Source organism: Paroedura picta, chromosome 9, assembly GCF_049243985.1.
Source record: "Paroedura picta isolate Pp20150507F chromosome 9, Ppicta_v3.0, whole genome shotgun sequence".
NCBI lineage: Eukaryota > Metazoa > Chordata > Lepidosauria > Squamata > Gekkonidae > Paroedura > Paroedura picta.
Window position 1 is genome coordinate 30,696,866 of NC_135377.1, and position 21,762 is coordinate 30,718,627.

Genomic DNA, 21,762 nt, shown 5'->3' on the forward strand with positions numbered 1-21,762 from the left:
AGAAAGAAATTATGCTAGGATTAGTCAGTGGAAAAAGGAAACCACACCAACAAAGAGCACAGCGGTTGGACATGATCAAACTGGACACCAGCCAGAACACTGCATGGCTGAGAAAGGTGGTGTGGGATTGGGGGTCATGGCAACAGCTGTGCCATGGGATCGCCAAAAGTGGGACATAAATGACAACATCAACTGCTTGGGTGAGAAATTTATACCTCTCCATTTGCCAGTGCTTTGTTGACAGGAAAACTTTAAATAAAAGTTCGTAGCCCCAAATGTCTGAACATTTCAGTGGAGGGCAGTTTTTAGGCATACACATGCCACTACTTCATTATATTGATGTAGTGGACACCCAAGGGGGAACTGCTTCTAACAACACCATTGTTGTCAATGCCATTGATAACACCATCCTCACTCAAAACTCCTGATTTTAAGGCACATCCGTAGAGAGACAAGGCAACTCGGAAAATGCAGAGGGAGGAAAGACATGTGAAATGCCTGTGGTCAATGCAATTCTGATGCTAGCGGATTGACTTTTAAGAAAAGCAGGAATAAATCACATGTACAGAAAAACCCTTAATCTGGGGCTAGGAACCTGTTTTGCACTACTTAGGCTTAGCAAAATTGTCCCTCATGTTATGCAGCATTTTGCATTTTACTCTGCAATGTTGAGCACAATTTAACATTCACATAGTTTAGCTGGGGAAAACAGTTACAGTAGCATTGCTGGTATAGTTCTAAATCCACGTGAACCTTTCTTTATACTACAGATGTATTCTGTGGGTATTCGTTACATTCCAATAGAATGAGCTTTGATAATACAACAGGGACATGTTCTCTCTTCCACTTGTTCTGCAAAGAGATCCCTTGGGAGCAACAGGTTTTAATAAAGCTTTCTCTCTTCAGCAGTTTGAAAAATTCCCAGGGGGTAGAACACAGCACATTGGGATTATCCTCTTGATTTTTAAAAAATGTATGAGCCTTTCTTTTTAGTGAGTTGCTTACATTAGAAGCAGCATGACTAGAAGTGGCATGACTACATTATAATAAGCATAGCTCTAGTTAGCTAATTGCTTGGCATTTAGTTTTGCTGCTGAGATGTAGAGCAATTTTGTTTAGGGGAAATTGAATTTCCCCTCTAACTCCCTCCCTTTTTGCATAGACATTTGGTTTAGGGCTGTCATAACTGATCTTGAGGTTATAGATCAGTGTACCAGGAGAAATTGGCCACTTTGGAAGGCAGACTTATATAGCATTATACTCCCATTGAAGTCCTTCCCCTCTCCAAACTGCACTTTCCTCAGGCTGTACTCCCATAATCTCCAGGTATTTCTTAACCTGGAACTGGCAACCATATGTTTGGACCTAGATAAAGTACAGTATAACACCGAGATAAGTCTACTCTCAAAGTTAAAATGTGAATACGTGTTGGAGAATCTAAAACATTGAGAGTAACTCTGGAAAATGAGTGAAGTGCAGGCTAGAGGTCTAGAACAGCACAGTGAGTGAGAATATATGCCTTTTGAGCCTCTGCCCTGTGAGGTTGGGCAGTTAATGCCTGGCAGTGCATTTATGCCAAAATATTCACAGTTTAAAAACAGAATCCAGGGCAGAGTCTGCACTTACTTTGTTTATTCCATTGTCAATCCTGTTGAATACAGATCGATTTGAACTTGAGTCTTCCTCTCCCCTCCTCCCCATTGAAACAGGAAAGTGTTCTGCACATGGTTAGGGAGGCTCAGAAGAGGGGGGGAGGCAAATAGAGACTCTTTCTTTGTTTTCTTGAAGGGGGGAGAGGATCCAAGAAGTCAGAGGAGGGAGGAAAAAATCATTTCTTTTCTTGAAGGGGGGGGGGAGAGGATAGAAGAAGGCAGAAAAATATCCAAGAGCGACAGAAATTGAGAGAAATTAGGGGCTTCTCCTTTAAGGCAAGTTTGTCACATGACCACCTGTGGCCAATCATGGGTTCTCTACCACGGAAGAGAGCCCAGATTCAAAACAATGGAGACAAATGTCCAGTCTTCAAGAAACGGGGGGAGGATCCAGGTAACTAGTGGCTAATCAGCTTGATGTCTATACCTGGAAAGGTTTTAGAACAAATCAAATTGGAAATCCTTGAGCACTTAGAAAGGATGGCTGTGATCACTAGAGCCAACATGGGTTCCTCAAGAACAGCAACCGACTTGTTGTTACATGGAAGTAAAGTGGAAGAAAGAAGGAAGCTTTAATTCATCTTTGCGGCTTCTGTGCAGGCCTGCCAGAAGACCACTCGATGAACAACAGTTACAGGTAAGTGCAACCCTGTTTTATTCGTACTTTGCTTGTCTTGTATGATGTCCAAGTGAGACTAGAATATGTCCTTCATTGTGAGATGTATTAACGCTATCTGCAACTGAATTTTTAAAACTCAAACTCACCTAAATAAAGGAGGGGATCAATTGGGACTTGGGGGGAAGGGGAAATCTCACTTTCCTTGGACCCATCTGCCCTTCCCTTGGTTCAGGTTTGTTTTTACCTCCCAGTGTTTTTGTTTTTTTGGCGGGAGGGGTCTTGCCTCTAATGCATTGCTAGTGGTGGAGTCATCCCTAAATGTTTTAAAAAATAATTAGATTGTTCTGCAAGCCTGGGAATTCCTCCTGGTCCACAGCATCTTAAGAGGCAGTTGTGGCTGGACCCATAAATCTGCTTATCTGCACAGACAAGCTCTTGCCTATTAGGTACAAAGATTTGGATTCTGATCCCCCCCTGAAACAATGACAATGACTAAATACCAACCTCATCCTCATGAAGTGAAGCATTATTGTAGTTTCAAATGACTGCTCTGCAGTTGTGTGTTCAAATTCTCATTATTAAAAATAATGTAGTTTAATGTTGTCATGCTTACAAATGGATAATGAACATGCAATGACATAAACAAGCCTGAAGAGAAACAGTAACTTATGTCCAGTTAATAATGGACTGAACCTGAATGCACAAAGACGGCTTGCTGCTGCTGCTGCATATATAACATTATCTCAATTTGCTCTGCAAATATCTAAACTCTTTTTAAAAGATTAATTTGACACCAGTGCAGAAATAAATAATGTAGTCAGAACTAATTCCAAAGGTATGTAGGCATAGGATTGCAGCCTTAAAGCAGTTCTTAGGCTTGTGGCAGAAAGAAGGTGATGTTTTATATCTAATTCATTTCAGCTTGCCAATGACCCCCAGCATGATCCTGGCCAGTGTTTCCTGATGCCAACTTTCTTCTTGAGTTTTGGGAATAAGATCCAATGGGTCTTGAGTAGAACTGAAGATAAGGGAGTTTTGAGTCACTTCCTGCAGGCTGATTGTCACTGAACAGGAAAGAACTGCCACTGGGCAGGTCATCACAGCAATGTGCCCTCTGCTCGTTCATCTAGTCTATTGTATTTGCAACATATTCTGTTCTCTTGCCTTCATTTTTGTTGGAGTGAGAGACTCTGAATGGGGGTACTATATCACTTAAGTATATATAGATATTATCTCCTTGAATGAGATGCGTCTCTTAACTGGGGAGCTGCCCCTTGCCCCCTCTTCTCTCTCAGTTACTTCACATGGCCTTCCATGGAGACACGTAAGACACGGAGACCATAGAATGAGACAGATAAACCTTGCACATAGTTTCAAGAGGAGGAAGTACAAATATGTCTTGGTGGTGATGGAAGGACGTGCTGTCAGCTCCCGCTCGAAGGCTGTCAGTGTTCTAGCAAACAAGGAATCTACCTTGAAGGAAGCAACGACAGCAGAGAACCCAAAATGAAAGGAATGTGACTATATGACTATAGAAAATAACTGCCTGAAGTATTTTGCTCCTGTTTTCCATTCCTGTTGCCTGAAAAGACTTAAGTGGTAATAAGGCATAATAAACAGGACTTTAGAAAAAAATGCTGGCTGGCTGTACCTAACATGTTTTGCCAGACTGTAACCTTGCAATTGCTAATTTTAACTTAAACGTACCATCTGTTCAAGCCACTCACCATCCATTACTGTGGATTCTGCTGAAGACACGCAGAAAATGCACACTTTGAAGTTTTATGGTGGGATTCAAAGATACTCTTTCTGTTACACAAAACCTATACCTGCACCTGGTGGAACGAACTGCAGGAGGAGACACAAGACCTGTCAGAGTTCACTTGGTTCTGGAGGGCCTGTAAAATGGAGTGCTTCCACCAGGCATTTGGTTGAGACTGCCAGGAACATGTCAGAACCCCTCCCCCCTCAAAACACTCTCCTGTGCTGTCTAGCTCTGGCAACTAATAGGGGGTGAAAGCAATGTGGGTGATAGGAATGTATGGGATGCTGCTCTTATTGATTTTTACAGATTTTATTGAAGTGTTTTAACTATGTTGATTTTATTTGATGTACATAGCACCAAGATGGCTGGGCTGAGAGGGCTCTCCATCATAATTCCTCCTTCTCCCCTTCTTGCAATCTTCCCTTTAAATTGGATTACCAGTACAAATTTCTTCCATATATCTGAGGAAGAAAGCTGTGACTTATGAATGTTCACCTTGAAATAAATGTTAAGGCTTTTAGGTGCCACTGGACTTTGTTTTATTTTGCCATAGTAGACTAACATGATTACCCCTTTCAACACAATAAACATAAAACATGCACTCTTATTCTACTTATTCCTTCTACCAAAGTAATTTTAAAAAATGCCTAAAGAAACCATGGATTAGCATTTTGGTATGTATGTAATGTTTAATGCAAAGTGGTTTCATGCAGAGAACTGAAATGAGACACTGATGATTCATTTACACATTTATTTACTACCCTGCTTCTAGCAGACTGAAATGGAGAACAATGCCATTCATTTTACAGACATTTGACAGTAAATAAACAAAATATTTGGATGTTGAACAACTGTACAATACAGACTATAACATGCATTGGTGCAGAAATATATGCTGATTGGTGCAGAAATATTTAGTTGATCAGCCAAATCTAGTAACAAAAAAAACCCTTTTCCTTTTCATGACATTAAAATGCAGCTGATATGGAAATGTTGATACAAATATAATATGTGCAGTTCTAGTAATGGTGTAGAATGGACAGCGGAGGGGGAGAAGTTAAAGTAGTATACTATACAGAAAAGAAGTGAGACCAAAACATTTCTAGTAAATACAGTAATGCAACGAAGCACATTTGATGCTGTAACCATTGCAAAATGCCCTATATGAACACTGTATTTATCAGCCTTGCCCCTATCCCAAACTATGTATATAAGTATCTCAGCATACTTTCCTGTATTAGATGGGGCGTTTTGTAAAGGCAGGTGTTTGAAGTTAGACAAGACTTATCATCTATGCATTGATCTCCTATTGAAAGTATGTGCTTTTTAAAAATAAGGATATGTTGTTAGTATAACAGTTTACAGTGAAATGCTATCATTCCTTGAAAACTGAGTAAAAGTGAACACAATGCTATCCTGCTAAAATAATAAAAAAAAATACTGTTGTGCTTCCCCCCTGCAGCATTCATAGAAGAGAACGAAGTTATTTAATGAAACTGAGGTTCAGCTACTGTATTTAAAAACAAATACAGGAGGTAACAATGTATAAACATGAATTGGTACATATTTAGTGGCTATTTACAATTATTTCATTGCAACAGGATAAGTGCTGAGCTCTCTTGAGTGAAAACTGATCCCTAAACGTTTCATTTTATCTTCAGGACTGTCATTGACTGTCACTGATTTGCATATAATGAGATGGCTAAAGCTCTGCATAACTTTGCTGAGAATCTCCAGTGCTATAAGTCTTTACACAATGCCTGAGGATCTGGGATTCCCCCCCCCCCCCCGGTTGTCTGAGCTGAGAAAGACAGGCAGAAACCCATGTTTTGCCTGAAACAATAATAAATCCTTCATTAGGATTATAATATTTTAAATGTTCTTGGCTTTTTCTTAAGAGACTCTGACTGTTTAAGAATTGCAGGTATAGGCACAAATGTTCATTTTCAGATGCTTGTATCCAAATATTTTTGTGCATGCTCTAACCAGATGCTCCAACTTTTTCAGCACATAGATTAAAGGATGAGAGAGAGGAACAGTGAGGGAGGGAAAGGAGTTGCTATGCAAAACAGCCAATATTCAGGTGTTATTTTACTGTTGATCTGAATTGTTTCTTTTCTTATTTAATGAGGATCTTAATTTTCCTCTGTTGTCACTTGATTGAAATGATCTATAATACCAGAACTCTTGAAAGCTTTTGAAAAGTTACTGAATTATAAATGTCAGTATCTGAGTAGATTGTGGGATACCACAAAACTTTATGGGATAATGAAGCATCCCTGATTCTTCATGTTTTGTAACTTCATGGTAGACTACAACAATATAAATATAAACAGCCTCAAAACAGTGTTTTGACTCGTAATCTACTTTTGTAGTAAAAAAGCAAGAAGACATAGCTGTGATGTAGCCGAAGAATCTTTGTCCATAACAAAAGTCTGCGGAAGACACAATGCTGACTGTTTTCCATTTTGAGGAACAGGGAGAGGTGTTACGTAGTTAGATGTTATTGTTTCCTAAGAAGCCAGTTAACTACATTGATAGTATGAAATAAGCTATATGTACAGCATATTGTTGCTTGCATACCATGCTGTGCTATCAGTTCTGATGGCATATTTGAGGGTGGTATACCTCCTCAATAAGGCTTTGGCTTTAACTGCAGGTACAGGGCAAGATGCTTTACATGATAATACCTTTATACAGATCCATGTTCATCTCTATAAAGGAAGGGAGGCTTGTGGCTTGGGCTGGGCTTGGTGAGGCAGCCAGTGAGGGACACCTAAGTTGTCACAGTCCTGTGCTAAGTGATGGAGCCTTTTAAAGAAAGTGCTAGAATGGTTGGAGCCCTCCAAAGATGGGAAACCCCCTGAGAAAGAAAGTGGGGGGATTTATGAGAAGCTGGATTAAGGTGGACAAATCTGACTCCATTATGAAAAGATGGTGGGTTGATTTGAGTGGATTTCCACCCCCCCTGTCTGTTTTATTCTTTTTCCTAGTACTTATTCCTCCCTGCAGTGTGCTCAGCTGCTCCTTTGGTCTGCCTTGGCAATAGTCAGGGAGGCAAGTGATCTTAGCCCCCCTACAGGCTTTCTCCATCCCACCCAACTCTGCACACACAGGAAGCCAGTACAAAAGTGGTCTGCTCTCCCTTCTCACCAACTGTGGCAAACCATGCCCTTCCCTCCATCTCTGCAAGGGAGGGATGCTGGAATAGCCTTCTCACCTGTCCCCTTTTGAGACATTAACACAATAGTACCCTGTTTTTACTTCAAAATAATTTCCTAGGACTGATGATCCTTTTTTAGTTACACCAACGTATTTAATCCTAACAACCTAGGTGAGGACTGTGACTTGGATGGCCTTGCTAGCCCAACCTTGTTATCTCTCGGTAACTCCGCAAGGTCAGCTTCTGGGTAGTGCTTGGATGGGAAACCACCAAGGAAGTCCAAAGTTGCTCTGCAGAGGAAGGCAATGGCAAACCACCTCTGAACATCTCTTGCCTTGAAAACCCTACAGTGTCACCATGTCTACTGCAACTTGGCAGCACTGACAACCACCATATATATGAGCACTTTATTGAGGGTTACAATTGGCTGTTTCTGTATGCAATAGCGAGGGGCTCCCAGAATATAGCATGAGGAACCTGCATTTTGGAGATCGGAAATGGAAGCTCCGTTATAAACTGAAGCAAGTAATCATGTCACATTTTACTTTTTCATATGTAAAACAGGGACATGGACATTCTGCTTGATACAATGCATCAGCATTCCACGATTCTTTATGAAAAGAGCATAATAAGCAACAGAGATTTATATCTATAGCTCAAGAACAGTCATGCCAGTCAGTTAGATATTTCCCTGGGTAAAGAGTTCATGACTTCATTGAAATCACTGATCAAGCTACCAATGGCTTGAATATGAATCTTCAACCTAAGGCCAAGGTCTGATTTAGTTGGGGTTTTTTTTGTCTTCATATGATTATTGTATTAAAGGCAAAGCAAATAGTTTATAATGTCCAAAAACTGTACAGAAATTGCTGAGCAATGTCTCATAAAAGCTGGCTAGCATTTAGTCAACAAGAATAGCTACCAAGTCTAAACAATTAAAGAAGATTCAGGAATTGGAACACAAGTCATTCTAAAGTGTTAAGCAGAGTGCCACATAATTAAGTTAAATCACGTGCAGAATTTCCTGGACAGCCAAAAACAAATTTATACTCTGAGATTTAATGACCAGACATTGTATTTTAAAAGTTACATTTTACTCACTGGTTCAGTTAATAGTATCTAAAAACAAAGCCAAATGTTAAAAGGGAACGAAACAACAAAAATAAAACACTAGGCTGGATTCAGCAAAGGGAGCTTATATGGCTATTTGTGGGTATGGATTGTTCCTGCTTTCCCATTCCCCGAGCAGTGTACTGAACTCTGAACCCCTGGTGCTGGAGGTTGTGTGACTCGCATAGAAAAAAAGCCACATAGCCCGGTCAACTGCAGTGAGAAGAGGGGACAGGGCAAAATAGCTCCAGTGGTGTTTCCACAGTGGCAAATGCAATTGTTCACTGCAAACACCTCACTTGCAGACTGTGGATTTTTGCTCATCCATGTCCAATGACTTGTTGGAAGTATTAGGGGCTGCAGTGGGGGGAGATAGGAATAGGCTGCCTAAGGAGGTGGTGAGCTCCCCCTCACTGGCAGTCTTCAAGCAAAGGTTGGATACACACTTTTCTTGGATGCTTTAGGATGCTTTGGGCTGATCCTGCGTTGAGCAGGGGGTTGGACTAGATGGCCTGTATGGCCCCTTCCAACTCAATGATTCTATGAGATCTCTGTTAGCAAGTTTCTTCCAATTATTTTTGCCTATGCTTGTTATTTGGTCCAAAATGTTTGTTTCACATTCTGCCATGTGATCCTTCCAGAAGGAAAATGTAAGAAAATGTAAGGCTACAGAATCAGGCCTACAGTTTCTTGCTGAAAGCTGTTCTCTAACAGAAATTGTTCTTGGAAGAAAAACAAGTTTATGAGTATCTTTGAATCACAGCTAGCTACTTTAGAAATCATTTGCTGAAGTAAATTGAATTATAGAGGGATTGCTTTCTGCACTATATAAAATCACAATAATTGGAATAGATTTTGGGGTTAATGAATAAAGAACACAAATATTATCACATTCATTTTTACAGGAAAATCGAACACTAATGGACATTTGGCAAATACATGTGTTTCAGAAGTTCAGTTCTCATACTAGTTAGTCTCATTGCAAGTGAGTTCTCCATCTCTCCATCTCTTAAGGAGAATTGCATGTACGTGAAGTAAGAGGTGGCATTGAAGGACAAAGCTACCATGGATGTTCCAAAAATATGCTATATGTTAATTACAAAATTGTATGAACAATGGGATAGGGGGAATTGATCCAAAGCAGACACTGAATTCAGCATGTCTCTCTTGAAGCTGAGAGAGAGTCTTGTTGCAAGGGAAAGATCAGTCACCCTGGGCTAAGGTTTTTACTGGCTTTAGGATTAGTAGTTACGATTGTTAAACAACACCTACAACTGAGGTGCCTACTGTTGTAAAAGCAGGGGGCAAATGACAGCATTTGTAAAGTGATATCAGACACAAATATACAATAACCAAATCTTCTAAATAGAATGATATTTTAACAATAATTAATAGAATGATCATGACTGTAATAAACAGGTTGAGATTTTAATATAAAATTTTTCATGACCATTTGGCACATTTCATTGCCATCAAAATAATGATGTTGTATAACATATGATGCCTTATTTTTGTTTTGACTTTGGCAAACTTTCAATTTCTGGTCATTAAATCTTGCACAATCATAATAGGGGATTATCCAGACCAACATCAGTGAAGACTATGTAAATAAAAATAACTAAAGCGATGATTTCGTTCACAATAAGGTGTAAAATTCTGTAGCTTATACTTTATGAGCTTTTAAACAGAAAGCAGATAGGTTGAGATGCTTTAAGAAGTTGCAAGTTTGCAACACAAGTCTGTACAAATCCTCCAGGCAGCAGACTGTGAAGGAAGTGCTCATGTTCCAGGAAACATGTCCACAGACCCTTGATAACTGTAGGTCTCCCCCTGAAATCCAAATTATTTACAAATATATGCAATTTGCAGGCTCAAAGCACCTTATTTCACACCGGTATAAACACATGCATTGACATTTCCTCCTTTTGTGTGCAAATTTCAAAGTTCATTATAACTAGGAGGAAAAAAGTGAAGAGATTTTTTTAAAAAACAACCATTCTACAGTCTTTAAGTGAAAGGATCAAAAATGTCAGACATTGCAGAAGAGAGGCTCCTAACAGAGCTCTTTATTTTACTCAAGGTTCTTCTTTCATACTTTCCCTGATCCCCCCTTTTTTGTTACAAAAAGTAGATTCCCACTTTTAAATGAAACAGTACTTAAACTAAACAACTCTTCATGCCATGCAAAAATAACATTTTATGTCCTTTTGAGGCTCTGCCATGTTTTAGTTCATTGGCATTACTAATTGCGATGATAAGAAATGAGTTTTTGTGATTATTGCTCTTATAACTAGTCACATGCTGGTTTCCCGTGTGGGACAGTAACCAGTTTCTCCAGGGTTTGTATGTATTTCTGGGGGAAACAAATGGTTTTCCATTTTATGTCCTTCTTGGCTATTGTCTGCTTTTACTTCCCCCCCACCATGGTAAATGTCTTGAGTACAGTTGTGAGCCAAGCTTTTGGGAGAGGAAGAGCTGACCAGAGGTTCTTCTGTTAAATGATTGTCATCCTTGTGTTTATCCCCAAAGCAGTTTGTCTTGTTGCCCTCCTGCTTTTCACGTCTTATGCCAGGAATCTCCATGAAGTCATTGTCTTCTCCAGTATCTATTTCGGTGAAGCTTCTCCTCTCCTTGGAAGGGAAAGTAAAAAGCCTTTGTTTGGGAAACAGAGGGGATGAGGTCTTGGAAGCTCCCTGGCAAAGAACTGGCATTTCGGAACCAAGCATGGGTCTCTCTCCTTGCGGTGAATTTTCTTCTAACAGGATGGTGCTAATATGCTGAGGAGTTGATGCTGCAAGGCTTGCTACTGCTGTCACTGGCAATGGCCTTGCAGTGCTAGGTGGTGTTTGTGGAGCACAGCCTCTGTTTTCTTTAAAGTTAACCTTGAGGGACCTTGATTTTAATGGATTGCTTCCCTTCAGAGAACTTTTTGGACTGTCCATAGCACTGTCAAAGTGGAAATTACCTTGAAGCAGAGGTTGGGAGCCAGTGTTCATACCAGTATCAGTGGGGTATTCAAAAGTCATGTCTCTGGGGGAAAGTATTTTATCTCTGGAGAGTGATAAAAGCTGAGAAGTCTTTGGTCTTTGGTCTTCTAAATGTATAGACTCACATGGGAGTGAGAACCGGAGCTGTAGATTAGAACCAGAGTAAGGGGGGAGTGGAGACCGGTCTGTCTCAGTGAAATCAGTGGCACAGCTGGCAAAGCTGTCAATGCTAGAAATGCTTCTCATGTCAGTTATTACATGTCTGGGTCCTGATGCCGATGGTCCTTCTGATCCAGTAACCTCTTCCATTTCTATTTCCTCCTGACAGAGTGAAGGTTTTGCTGATGGATTTTGGTAATTGGCATTAAGATTAGGCTGAGACTGGGTTTTAGTAATTTCATTGTATAACATTTCGAGTTTTTGAGCACTCAAGTGTTGGGGACTGGAGGATGCTGCAGTGTTGTTTAGTTTTTCATGGGAATCTTTCTGGCTCACTTCTTGGTATTTGTTTTCCAAGGACTTATTAGAACTTGTTTCAGATATTGTCCTCCTGGCCCATTTCCATCGGCTTGGAGACAAATGATTATCATCATGGGTTTGTTTTGGGTTGGCTGCTTCCTCAGTCTTGCTGGAATCTACAGCTACGTCTATCAGCTCCATGCTGCGAGCAAAGGCATCTTTTAGATTCATTGAGACAATGCTTCCATTTCTTTTTGCCCGCTCAAGCGCCTCTCTTCTTTTAATGGCTTTCTCCTGCCGTTTTTGTTCTTTATAGAACTCTGAGAAATTATTTACTATTATAGGAATGGGCAGGGCTATTACTAGCACTCCAGCGATACAGCATAACCCTCCAACTATTTTACCAAGTAAAGTCTTAGGATAAATGTCTCCATAACCAACTGTTGTCATGGTGATTGTGGCCCACCAAAATGATGCAGGAATACTTGTAAACTTTGTAGCATCTTCATCCTTCTCAGCAAAAAATACAAGACTGGAAAATATCATAATTCCCATTGCTAAAAATAATATCAACAAACCCAATTCATTGTAACTCCTCCTGAGAGTAAATCCTAAAGATTGAAGGCCTGTAGAATGTCGGGCAAGTTTAAGGATCCTTAGTATTCTCATGATACGGAATATCTGGACCACACGGCGAACATTTTGGAACTGCAGCACACTTTTGTTGGATTCGGTGAGGAAAATAGTGACATAATATGGCAAAATGGCCAGCAAATCAATCACATTTAGTGGGCCTTTGAAGAATTTCCACTTGTTCGGAGATGAAAGGAAACGCAAAAGGTATTCCATAGTAAACCAAGCTATACACACGGCTTCTACATGTGCTAGCTGGGGATTGTCGTTTGGTTGTCCAAATTCATCAGTTACTTGAAGCTCAGGTAGAGTGTTGAGTGATAATGCAATTGTGGACAGTACAATGAATAAAATGGATACAATGGCCAAAATCTGTAAAAGAAAAACAAGCAAAACTGGTTAGTGATTCATAATGGATGCTTGAATTTCAACCACAGAAACAACACACTAAAAGAGTTTCAAGCCATTACACTCAGTCTCATTACACTGTGGCTATAGAGCCAGCCCTGTACAGCCTTTGTAGTGTTGGTGCATGACCCTTTTTGTGGGCCCTGTAAGTGATCATGCCTTTCCTACTGTGATTCCTGAGTTTACTATGATTGATGTAAACCCCATCTATATACCAATTTTGAACATCAAACACAGACATTTAGCATAGTTGGGTGCTATTCTACATTTCACTGTCAGCTACGACTAACAAAAGCTCATGCTGGAATAAGCATTGTTATCCTTAAGATTGATCTCCTGTCCAATTATCCTCTATTTAACATCTCTGGAGATTCACTAAGAACGCTGGCTTGCAGAGACTTTATCCTGTAAAAGCACCTGAAAATCAGTGAGAGAGCCATTTGCTGCCATGGGGGAGGAGTGCTGGGAAGGGACACTGGAGGGAGTGTCTGACTCCCAGTCCCAGCATAGAATCATAGAATAATAGAGTTGGAAGGGATCTCATGGGTCATCTAGTCCAACCCCCTGGACTATGCAGCAAACACTGGGGCGGCACGAGTCGGCGGGTTGATGTTGGGAATGGGGCTGGACAGGCACCCTTATATGGAGCTGCCTGACCATGCCTGGCCTCTTTCCCTCCTCGGCACTCAGAGCAGCAAATCAAGGAATTTTTCTTGAAACCTGGCTAGCAGCCGCACCTATCTAGGGAGCAGCTACAGGAACAAGCCATGCCTATTACCCCCTCCTACTGGTGTTTGGGAGAAAATTGATCCTAACTGGTGAGTTAGCATCTTCTCATTATGGCACCCCAAGCACTTCATATTAAGGACAGCTTTTGTAGACGTGTAAATGGTCCATGAGACAATAACTTGTGTTACATTAACTGCTGAATGTAATACAGTGCTTCATTAATGGGTGCTATGATAGTTATAATGTTCTATTCCATAGAGTTTCGACATCTAACCAATATGAACAATGACCACTGAGAGATTTGATCTGAGACATCTGTCATATGGCTTTTTCCTGCTGGGTATAAGGATGCCCCTCTACTTAAGGATGGATTCTTCCATGAGGCGAAATTCTTCTTATGAAAGATAACCCAAACCATAGTTTAAAAGTCATCTCGAGAAGAAGCCTAGAAATAAAAAACTCAACATATATTAGCACTTTATGACTTAGCACCATGGACAGCCTTAAGATAATTTGAGAAAATGCTACAGCTACACTAAACTGATTTACCAAAGTACAGCATTTGGAAATGCATTTCTTTTTCATAAAAAGGCTTTCATAATTTCTGTATTCCATTAAAAGAACTAAAGTAAATTGTTTTCTGCTTCGAAGTTCAATTTAGGCTCAGTGAAGCAAAAAAGGGGGGAGGGAATCATTTGTTCCTATTTATGAGAAATGGTTCAGTTAAAAGCATTTTTGATGCTCATGTTTTTCTAAAGATGCAGAAGTGCTAAAAAGTACCATCTCAGTCTCTCTCTCACACACATACTTCTGATCTACAGCAACAAAAAGCTGAAGGTTCTTTTTAAAATCAACCATGGGCAATTCATGATCATGTTTGTAAACCTGCTTCTCTCAGTATTTTCCTTTACTCGGAGACAGATAAGACAGGGATGGAAAAATTATTCCTGACTTTGACATATTTCATTCTCCATCTTTCCAACAAAGTTAAATATAGCTTTTCCGGTGCTAATTCCCTTCCCCACAAGTTCCCTTTAAAAAGATGCTATCAGTCAGAACAGAATGACTACCTCACGTTTTAAGTCTAGTTCAGCATAAGGTAGTTTCATGTGTGTTTGTTAGAGAATTTGGCCATCCATGTTCTAAATCAAAAAGTGCAGAACAAAATTTGAATTCAGTGGCACCTTTAATACATTTTTATACAAATTATAAGCTTTTATGTGTATCTGACAAAGCATGTATGTACTTATACATTGAATAAAACTTAGTTGGTCTTAAAGGCACCACTGAACTCAAACATTGTTCTTTTGTTTCAGTCCAACATGGCTACCCACCTAATTATCTCCAAACTGCTGTTAGTGACAACCAGCAGTTTCAGCAAAGCCATGTGTATGCACACTTCAAATGGGCATTAGGCTGAGAGAAAGTGAACATGTTTCTTGGGAAACAATAATTACCTACTGCAGGTATCTACACCTTTCCTAAAAAGCCATTTCTGAAGGTCCATCTTTTCTGCCCTTTGTGCTGGGTGGAAAGATTTCTTCCATTTCTTCCTTCTGATCAGGGCAGGCAATTAACAGCAAGCAAGGTTGGGAAATATTTCATCCCTTCTAAAAGCTGTATTTTGCCTCCCCAAAACATTAGCAGGCAAATGTTCAACATAGCCTACTTTATTCCAGATGCAGACATCCTTTTTATTCTTTAGTTTATGAACCCAAAGTAGCATGGTCCCCATACCCCTCCTGGTTATGCTGTGGTAAAATTTAAGCCATGTATCATTCCACAAAAACTCTTTTAATTATTTGCATTATTTAGCCTTCAAGTAGCAGAAAACAACTGGTAGGGGAGATACAATGATCAAAATAAATGCTCGAGTCTCCAAAGTAAAGAAACAGCAAATAGATGAAAATGGTAGGGCAGCATCAGGAACAGCATGCTAGCTTAGCTAGATAAATTCTTCATCAGTCTCAGCTCTATTATTCCCACATGGTTTAGGTGATCTCAACCCAGCAGTACTTTTTGTATTAAATAAATTATGTTGATTTTTAAAAGTCTGCATAATGAATCTTCTGTCAATGTTATTTTTCTAACGACAGGCTATCATCTATGTCAGTGGTTCTCAACCTTCCTAATAGTGTTACCCTTTAATGCAGTTCCTCATATTGTGGTGACCCCCAACCATAAAATTATGCAAGTGTTCTTTCACAGAAATTACCCATTGTTCATTATTGTATATAAATTGTTTTTTTTTTCTGGGGGCACTGCTGAAGCTGCTGAGCATGGGCACCTGCCCCCCCAACCAAGATGCTCACCCTGCCACAATCCCTGTGAAAGGGTCGTTTGACCCCCCAAAGGTGTCTCAACCTGGGGGTTGAGAACCACTGATCTATGTAATCATAACTGAGTGAGGGATAGGTTCTAATAAACAAGCCAGTGAACTGTCTTCTATTGTCAGGGCACATTTACTTCTATACTAAACGTGCCATGTCTCAGCAGACTCATTCCTGCAAGCAAAGACCTCTCCATGGCTCACCTCAAGGAAATCAACTTGGTCTTTGGGGTTCAGATTCTGTTTCTGTTTCTATGGGGATCATCTACATACTGGGAACCTAATCAGTGATAGCGCCATCCCCAGCAGCCTATTAAGAATCCTGGGGGAAAAGTCCTTAGGACAGTACTGCTATAATGCTATCCTAAGCAAGCTGCATCATTCTAAGCCCACTGAGTTCTATAGTCTAAATAGGTCAGCATGCTTGTAATAGTTAAGAGTGTTGGATTCTAATCTAGAGAACTGGGTTTAATTTCCTATTCTTCCATATGTAGCCTGCTGAGTGACCTTGGGCCTGTCACAGTTCTCTTATAACTTTCTCAGTTCCATCTACCTCACAAGGTACTCATTGTGCAGACAGAAAGGGAAGGCAATTGTAAAGAAAAGCAGGGTAAAAAAAAATCTATTCTACAGACTTAGGTATAATTTTTCTATGGATTGCAGTGCAAAGCACTTCCGGAGCAGATGTTCTCCAGGAATCCTGGGGCTATTGATCAGGACTACTATTCAGAAAAGTCCTTTTAATCATCCAGTCCTAACTTGAAAACATCTTTACCTAAGCACGTTTGATCAGAAATAAGTTTCACTAAATTCAGTGAACTTCCTTTAGGATTACAAAAATAAAGTGATATTAAATTAAAAAATGGTTAAAACCTTGAGAAACAGAACTCATGGGGAGCCAACTGCTTGGCATTGGTAAATGAGTGCCACATTTTCAGGCTTTCCTCCTCATAACAGACCCAGAATAAGGCACATGCTATTCTAAACTGCAGCGTTTTCAGAAAGTACAAGAGCATATTTTAAAATTAGTCTGGTTAACACACACATGAAACCATATGGCACCACAGATGATACAAGTCTAGGCTATTTCCGGTGTCTTTGTTAGAGAGTAAAATGTGCTACAATTTGGTATTGAATTCTAGCATTTATAAACTTATTTTATTAAAAAATGCTCAGTGGATGAGCATTGAGCACTCCACACCGATAGTCCCTGAGTAGTTTAAGATAAAAATTTTAAATTAGTGATATTATGTGATAATCTTTAACCGCTCCTGCGGTTAAATAAAAGAGTAAGGCCACCTGGGAAGGAGTTAGGGCGGGCCCTGTCCAGGATAAAAACTCAGAGGGCCCATCTAGGGCCAAGCAGCCAATGGGGAGGTACACGAAGCACTTTCCTATTGGCCCCTCACCAGGACAGACCAAAATTCCATAAACCCAGCCCAGTCTGGTTGCCAGTCTGCTCCTGACCACCGAAGGGAGAGGAGGTCAGTAGGGCTGCCAAGGAGGATGAGAACAGAGGCTTGGACAGGCTGTGCCAGGCTATCCTGTTATGTCAAACTGAAAATTGCCTCAGAACCCTGACAGAGCTGGCAGGAGGCTGCAGAGTGCTCCCCCCCCTTCAGGGCTGCTGCGAAGGAGCCTCTGACAGGCCCTGACTGAGGGGAGGGACGCAGGGGAGCAAGAGCAACGCAGGGGATCCTGAGGGCCTTCCTTTTGAGGGGGGGAAAGTTTCCCCTTCTGCCAAACAGTTGGCTGACAGGGAGGCCACAGAAAAGCCCCTTTTCACTTAAAATACTGCTCTGGCCAGGGGTTAGACACAGCCAAGCCATGTGTCTTTCTTCTTTGCAACTCTCTGCAGGTTTGAGGCCACTGCACAGTGTTATTCCGCAAAGGAAACTGGCTCTTTTGTCTCCTGTTTCATCTGCACAACAACCCTGTGCAGTAGGCCTCAACATTCAACCCCATGCCCTTACAGACTGGACAACTCCTCCCATTCCTCTTCCCACTGCCAAGCTCTAGCGCCTGTTGTATTCTTGGAGACAACGGGCTTTGCCCCTAGTGTATTAAATAAGTTCACATATAGCATTGATATAATATACTGAACTTTAAAAAAGGTGTTAGCAGATATGGAACAAGGTAATCTCTGTCCTGAATGGATGGTGGCTGAGCTTCTGTACATGAATAAACATATTAATTACCATGCATGTTCTAGAATATAGTCACTCACATTAACTATTGGCACAGGGATTATGAGAACCCAAGTTTTATTCAGACAGTTTGGCTTTATACTGAGGACCCATACTACATGATAGTTAAAATTTGTAGCAGAATGTGCACTTTCATGATTTCGTAACAAATTTTGTTAGTCTTCAGGATGCATGCTGCTGGACTCTTGATCTTTTCTACTGCTACGGGCAGACTAGCATGGCTCCCATCATGATCTGTCCATGTGGTAAGGACTCATATACTGCATTTAAGGGGAACACACCACAGAGATGCTGCCTTGGGTGATAGCCATGTGGAAAGAACAACATGTGTACTGTATCAATGTCAAAGGGAGAACAAAGTTACATAACTAGAAGGACTCAGAAGTCTCTGAGTAGACTACAGTCAATGGCAGCACCATTGTTTCACCATAATAGTGCAGGGCAGCAATGCACTGAGGGCAGTTCTATTATCCCTCTCATAATAATGGAACTTACCTCCTGCTCCCCCTCAGAAAATAGCAAATACCACAAAAATGACCAATTCTCCTTTTGGGGCTAGTAATTTTTGCCATTCAAATAAAGTGACAAAATGAAAGTTCAGCAATTCACTGTCAGGTGAAATGTTTTACTTAATTGAATTCTTTGTCTTCATAAAGAAAATCTGCATACAAATGAAGTCTATGTGTTTCATTCTAGTTACAAGATAAAAATGATGTACAGTATTAAACCCCTTCTAGATAATGTGCTTTTGTGATTTGTGAATGATCATTTAAAACAAATAATAAAACCCTCTTATTTTTTCTCATTTATTCAGTCCTCTACATCTTTGTAGTTTCTGCTGGAATGTCTCCAGTTTTTAAGTAGCATTAAAAAGTGGCGTCGTTCCTGTGCACCTAATTTGATTATCATCACTATAGCAGAACAATTTGCATATCATTACATGGAAGGGGAACAGAAAGAATGAAAACAAAGGATGTAGTGCAACAACTTCACAGAATCTTAAGAGTTCGAAGTCCATCTTGTCCTACATTCTGTTTAATGCAGGAGGCTCCTTTGACAAAGTTATTGATAAAAATATTAAAGAACATCACACCCAAGATCAGGCCCTTTGTCTCCCCTCTTTAAATATTCCACTAGATTGATGCTCTAGCAAAGCCCAGTGGTCCAGCTAATCCACCATCCTCTTTCAGAGAGTGATCAACCAGCTGCCCTGAAGGCCTAAAGAACAGAGTAAAACCTTTCCCCTGACATTGCCTTCCAGCACAGGTATTGTTTAGATGTTTATACATTGATGAGCACGCTCCAAATAAAGTTCTCCAACCAGCTCTGAGTACATCTTGTCATATTCAGTCAGTTTAGTAATGAATGAGGAACTGTCAACTGGAATTTGGTTTGGAATTGGTGGTTAAGTGGTCTCTAAGATGGACAAGAGGATGTTCTGCCCAAGTGATGTAAAACAGCCACTCAGCTGTTTTGACACCTGAACTTATGTGAGCACTCCTCCAGCATACAATCTCCTTCCAGGGTGGGGTTGATATATTTATTTAACCCAAAAGGTTTTCCTAATTCATTAATGAGGAAGTGTCACTAATTCCCTATCACAGTTCCCTTTCTCCTAAGTGAAGAATCTTTCATTAGATGAAGTAAGCCTTGCATTACAAAATTCATCTCAGGGAGGGCCTCTTTCATCCAATGGAAAAATATTTTAGAAGAATGGATAATATAAAAAAGACAAGCCTCTGTTCCAAAAAGCTTAAAATCCAAAGGTGTAAGAACTTCTGCTCTGTCTGACATCCAAACTTTAGCATTGCCCTCATGACACATGTATATTCATCTGTTTTTGAATGGCACAAGATAACTTGCATGTATGAATAACTAAAACTGAGTTTTCATGTTATACTTCTGCTTCAGTTTCACCCATTGTGTCTTCAAACTGATCTCCCTTTCTCTCCTCTGCAAATGTCATTTATTATCAGAATAGTTATACCAAAAATAAGTAATAGGTGGCTTAAAATATTAAAAACCATACCACCAGTTAAATATAGAAGCCCAAAACTTAAAAACATTAGGGATAGGTTTAAATAATAAAGATCATCTACATATAATAAAAAATACACTGGTCTGGATGGTCCAGGCTAACCTGATCTCAACAGATCTCAGAAGCTAAAAGAGGTTGACCATGGTCAGTATTTAGATAGGAGACCACCAAGGAAGTCCACGGTTGTTTTACAAAGGAAGGTGTCAGATGTTGCAAGGACTCACAAACAATTTCTTAGAAATAGAAAGTTTAATGAGAAGGACTTCATACACCTAGACTAGAGAAGTCAAATCTGCCTGAGGACAGATTTGCTTCTCCTTATCAATACAATTCTCCCGCCCAAAACTTGAAAGTTCCCAAGTGAGGGGAGGAAGAAAGAGGAGACAAATGCAATTAAAAACAGTGTTACTTTCACATGTCCTTGGCTGTCTTCAAGCTGAGATAAGATGTTATGGTTAGCAGAACCAGACCCAGCCGAGAGGCCTCACAGAAAAGTACATTCAGAGATAATGGCTATAATAACATAGTTTCACTTTTAACTAACATGCATGATATAGGACCTGGGGCTCCCAGGCACCAAGCAATATAACTGTCATGGAGAAACTCAGGCTAATTTATGACAGGGTTTTCTATCAAACCTGACAGAAGGTTGCTATATAGCCACCTCTAAATGTCTCTTGCTTTGAAACCCCTATGGGAATGGGTCTCTGTAAGTCACCTGTGACTTGATGACACTTTCCCCACCAGAAAGGAGAACAACGCATTGTATTACTGAAGACCTCAAGAGAAGCAATTGTCCACCAAGTTCTAAGCAGCAGCTGTCAAGAAAGCCCTTAGGCAGGTTTCCACCAGTCAGACTTTTCTAATGGAGTATGTGTATTCCTGTAATAAGGCATAGTTGATCTCATAGTTGGTTCTTATATGCTATTTTTCTCTACCCAAAGGAATATCAAAGTGGCTTACATTCACCTTCCCTTTCCTCTCCCCACAACAGACACCCTGTGAGAGAGGTGAGGCTGAGAGAGCCCTGATATAACTGCTGAACAAGATGGCTGAACCTGATTTGGTATTCAAACACTTCTATTGATATTTAAAATTTTTACATTTTTGGTTAATTTCATCAAGGCCTATTTACGTATTTTTACAAGCAAACATAAAATGTATATCTTTACCTAGCTATTTCATTTGAATATGACAGATTATAAATATTATTAGCCATCCATCATTTACACTATAGTGAAATATAAATTCAGCCAATGTTTTAAGTAATTTTGTTAAAGAATAAGAAGCAGAAAATCAATAGCCATGATCAATGGAAGACTACAACAAAGAAAACTAAGAGTCAGAGAAATATTCTAAGTGAGCAACTGGGGGACTGAACTAAAGCCTGCTAAATACTATGGGGGATATCTATTGGCTTCAATTTGCTTTGAGATAGGCTACGATGTTGAACATCACACTGGGAACAGAAAATTAGAAAGTTAAAAGCGTCACAGGTAAGAAGCATTAATTAGTAAAGAAACATCAACTTTTAAAAAGTCGTTTGGAAATGAAAGTCTGTAAATCTAATTAGACCACCATAATTTTCACTTAATCACAGACAATGCTATCTAAACAATTTAGACGAAAAAATATGCCTAATGCATGAGAAGGGATGCAATCT

At 40.0% G+C, this 21,762-nt stretch overlaps 1 protein-coding gene and 1 long non-coding RNA gene across 4 annotated transcripts in view; one reads left to right on the forward strand and one right to left on the reverse strand.

Moving 5' to 3' along the window:
• Positions 1-4,773: 4,773 nt before the first annotated feature.
• The window catches only part of KCNB2 (potassium voltage-gated channel subfamily B member 2), a 177,232-nt gene continuing 160,243 nt past the window's right edge, over positions 4,774-21,762 (reverse strand). The window contains exon 4 of the mRNA XM_077352147.1: positions 4,774-12,760. Coding sequence (XP_077208262.1) covers positions 10,604-12,760 — 2,157 coding nt within the window. The 3' untranslated portion in view covers positions 4,774-10,603. The remainder of the gene's footprint in view (positions 12,761-21,762) is intronic.
• The window catches only part of LOC143844687 (uncharacterized), a 32,625-nt gene continuing 16,370 nt past the window's right edge, over positions 5,508-21,762 (forward strand). For all 3 annotated transcript variants that reach the window (XR_013234095.1, XR_013234094.1, XR_013234093.1), the window contains exons 1-2: positions 5,508-5,571; positions 21,094-21,165. This is a non-coding gene — a long non-coding RNA (uncharacterized LOC143844687). The remainder of the gene's footprint in view (positions 5,572-21,093; positions 21,166-21,762) is intronic.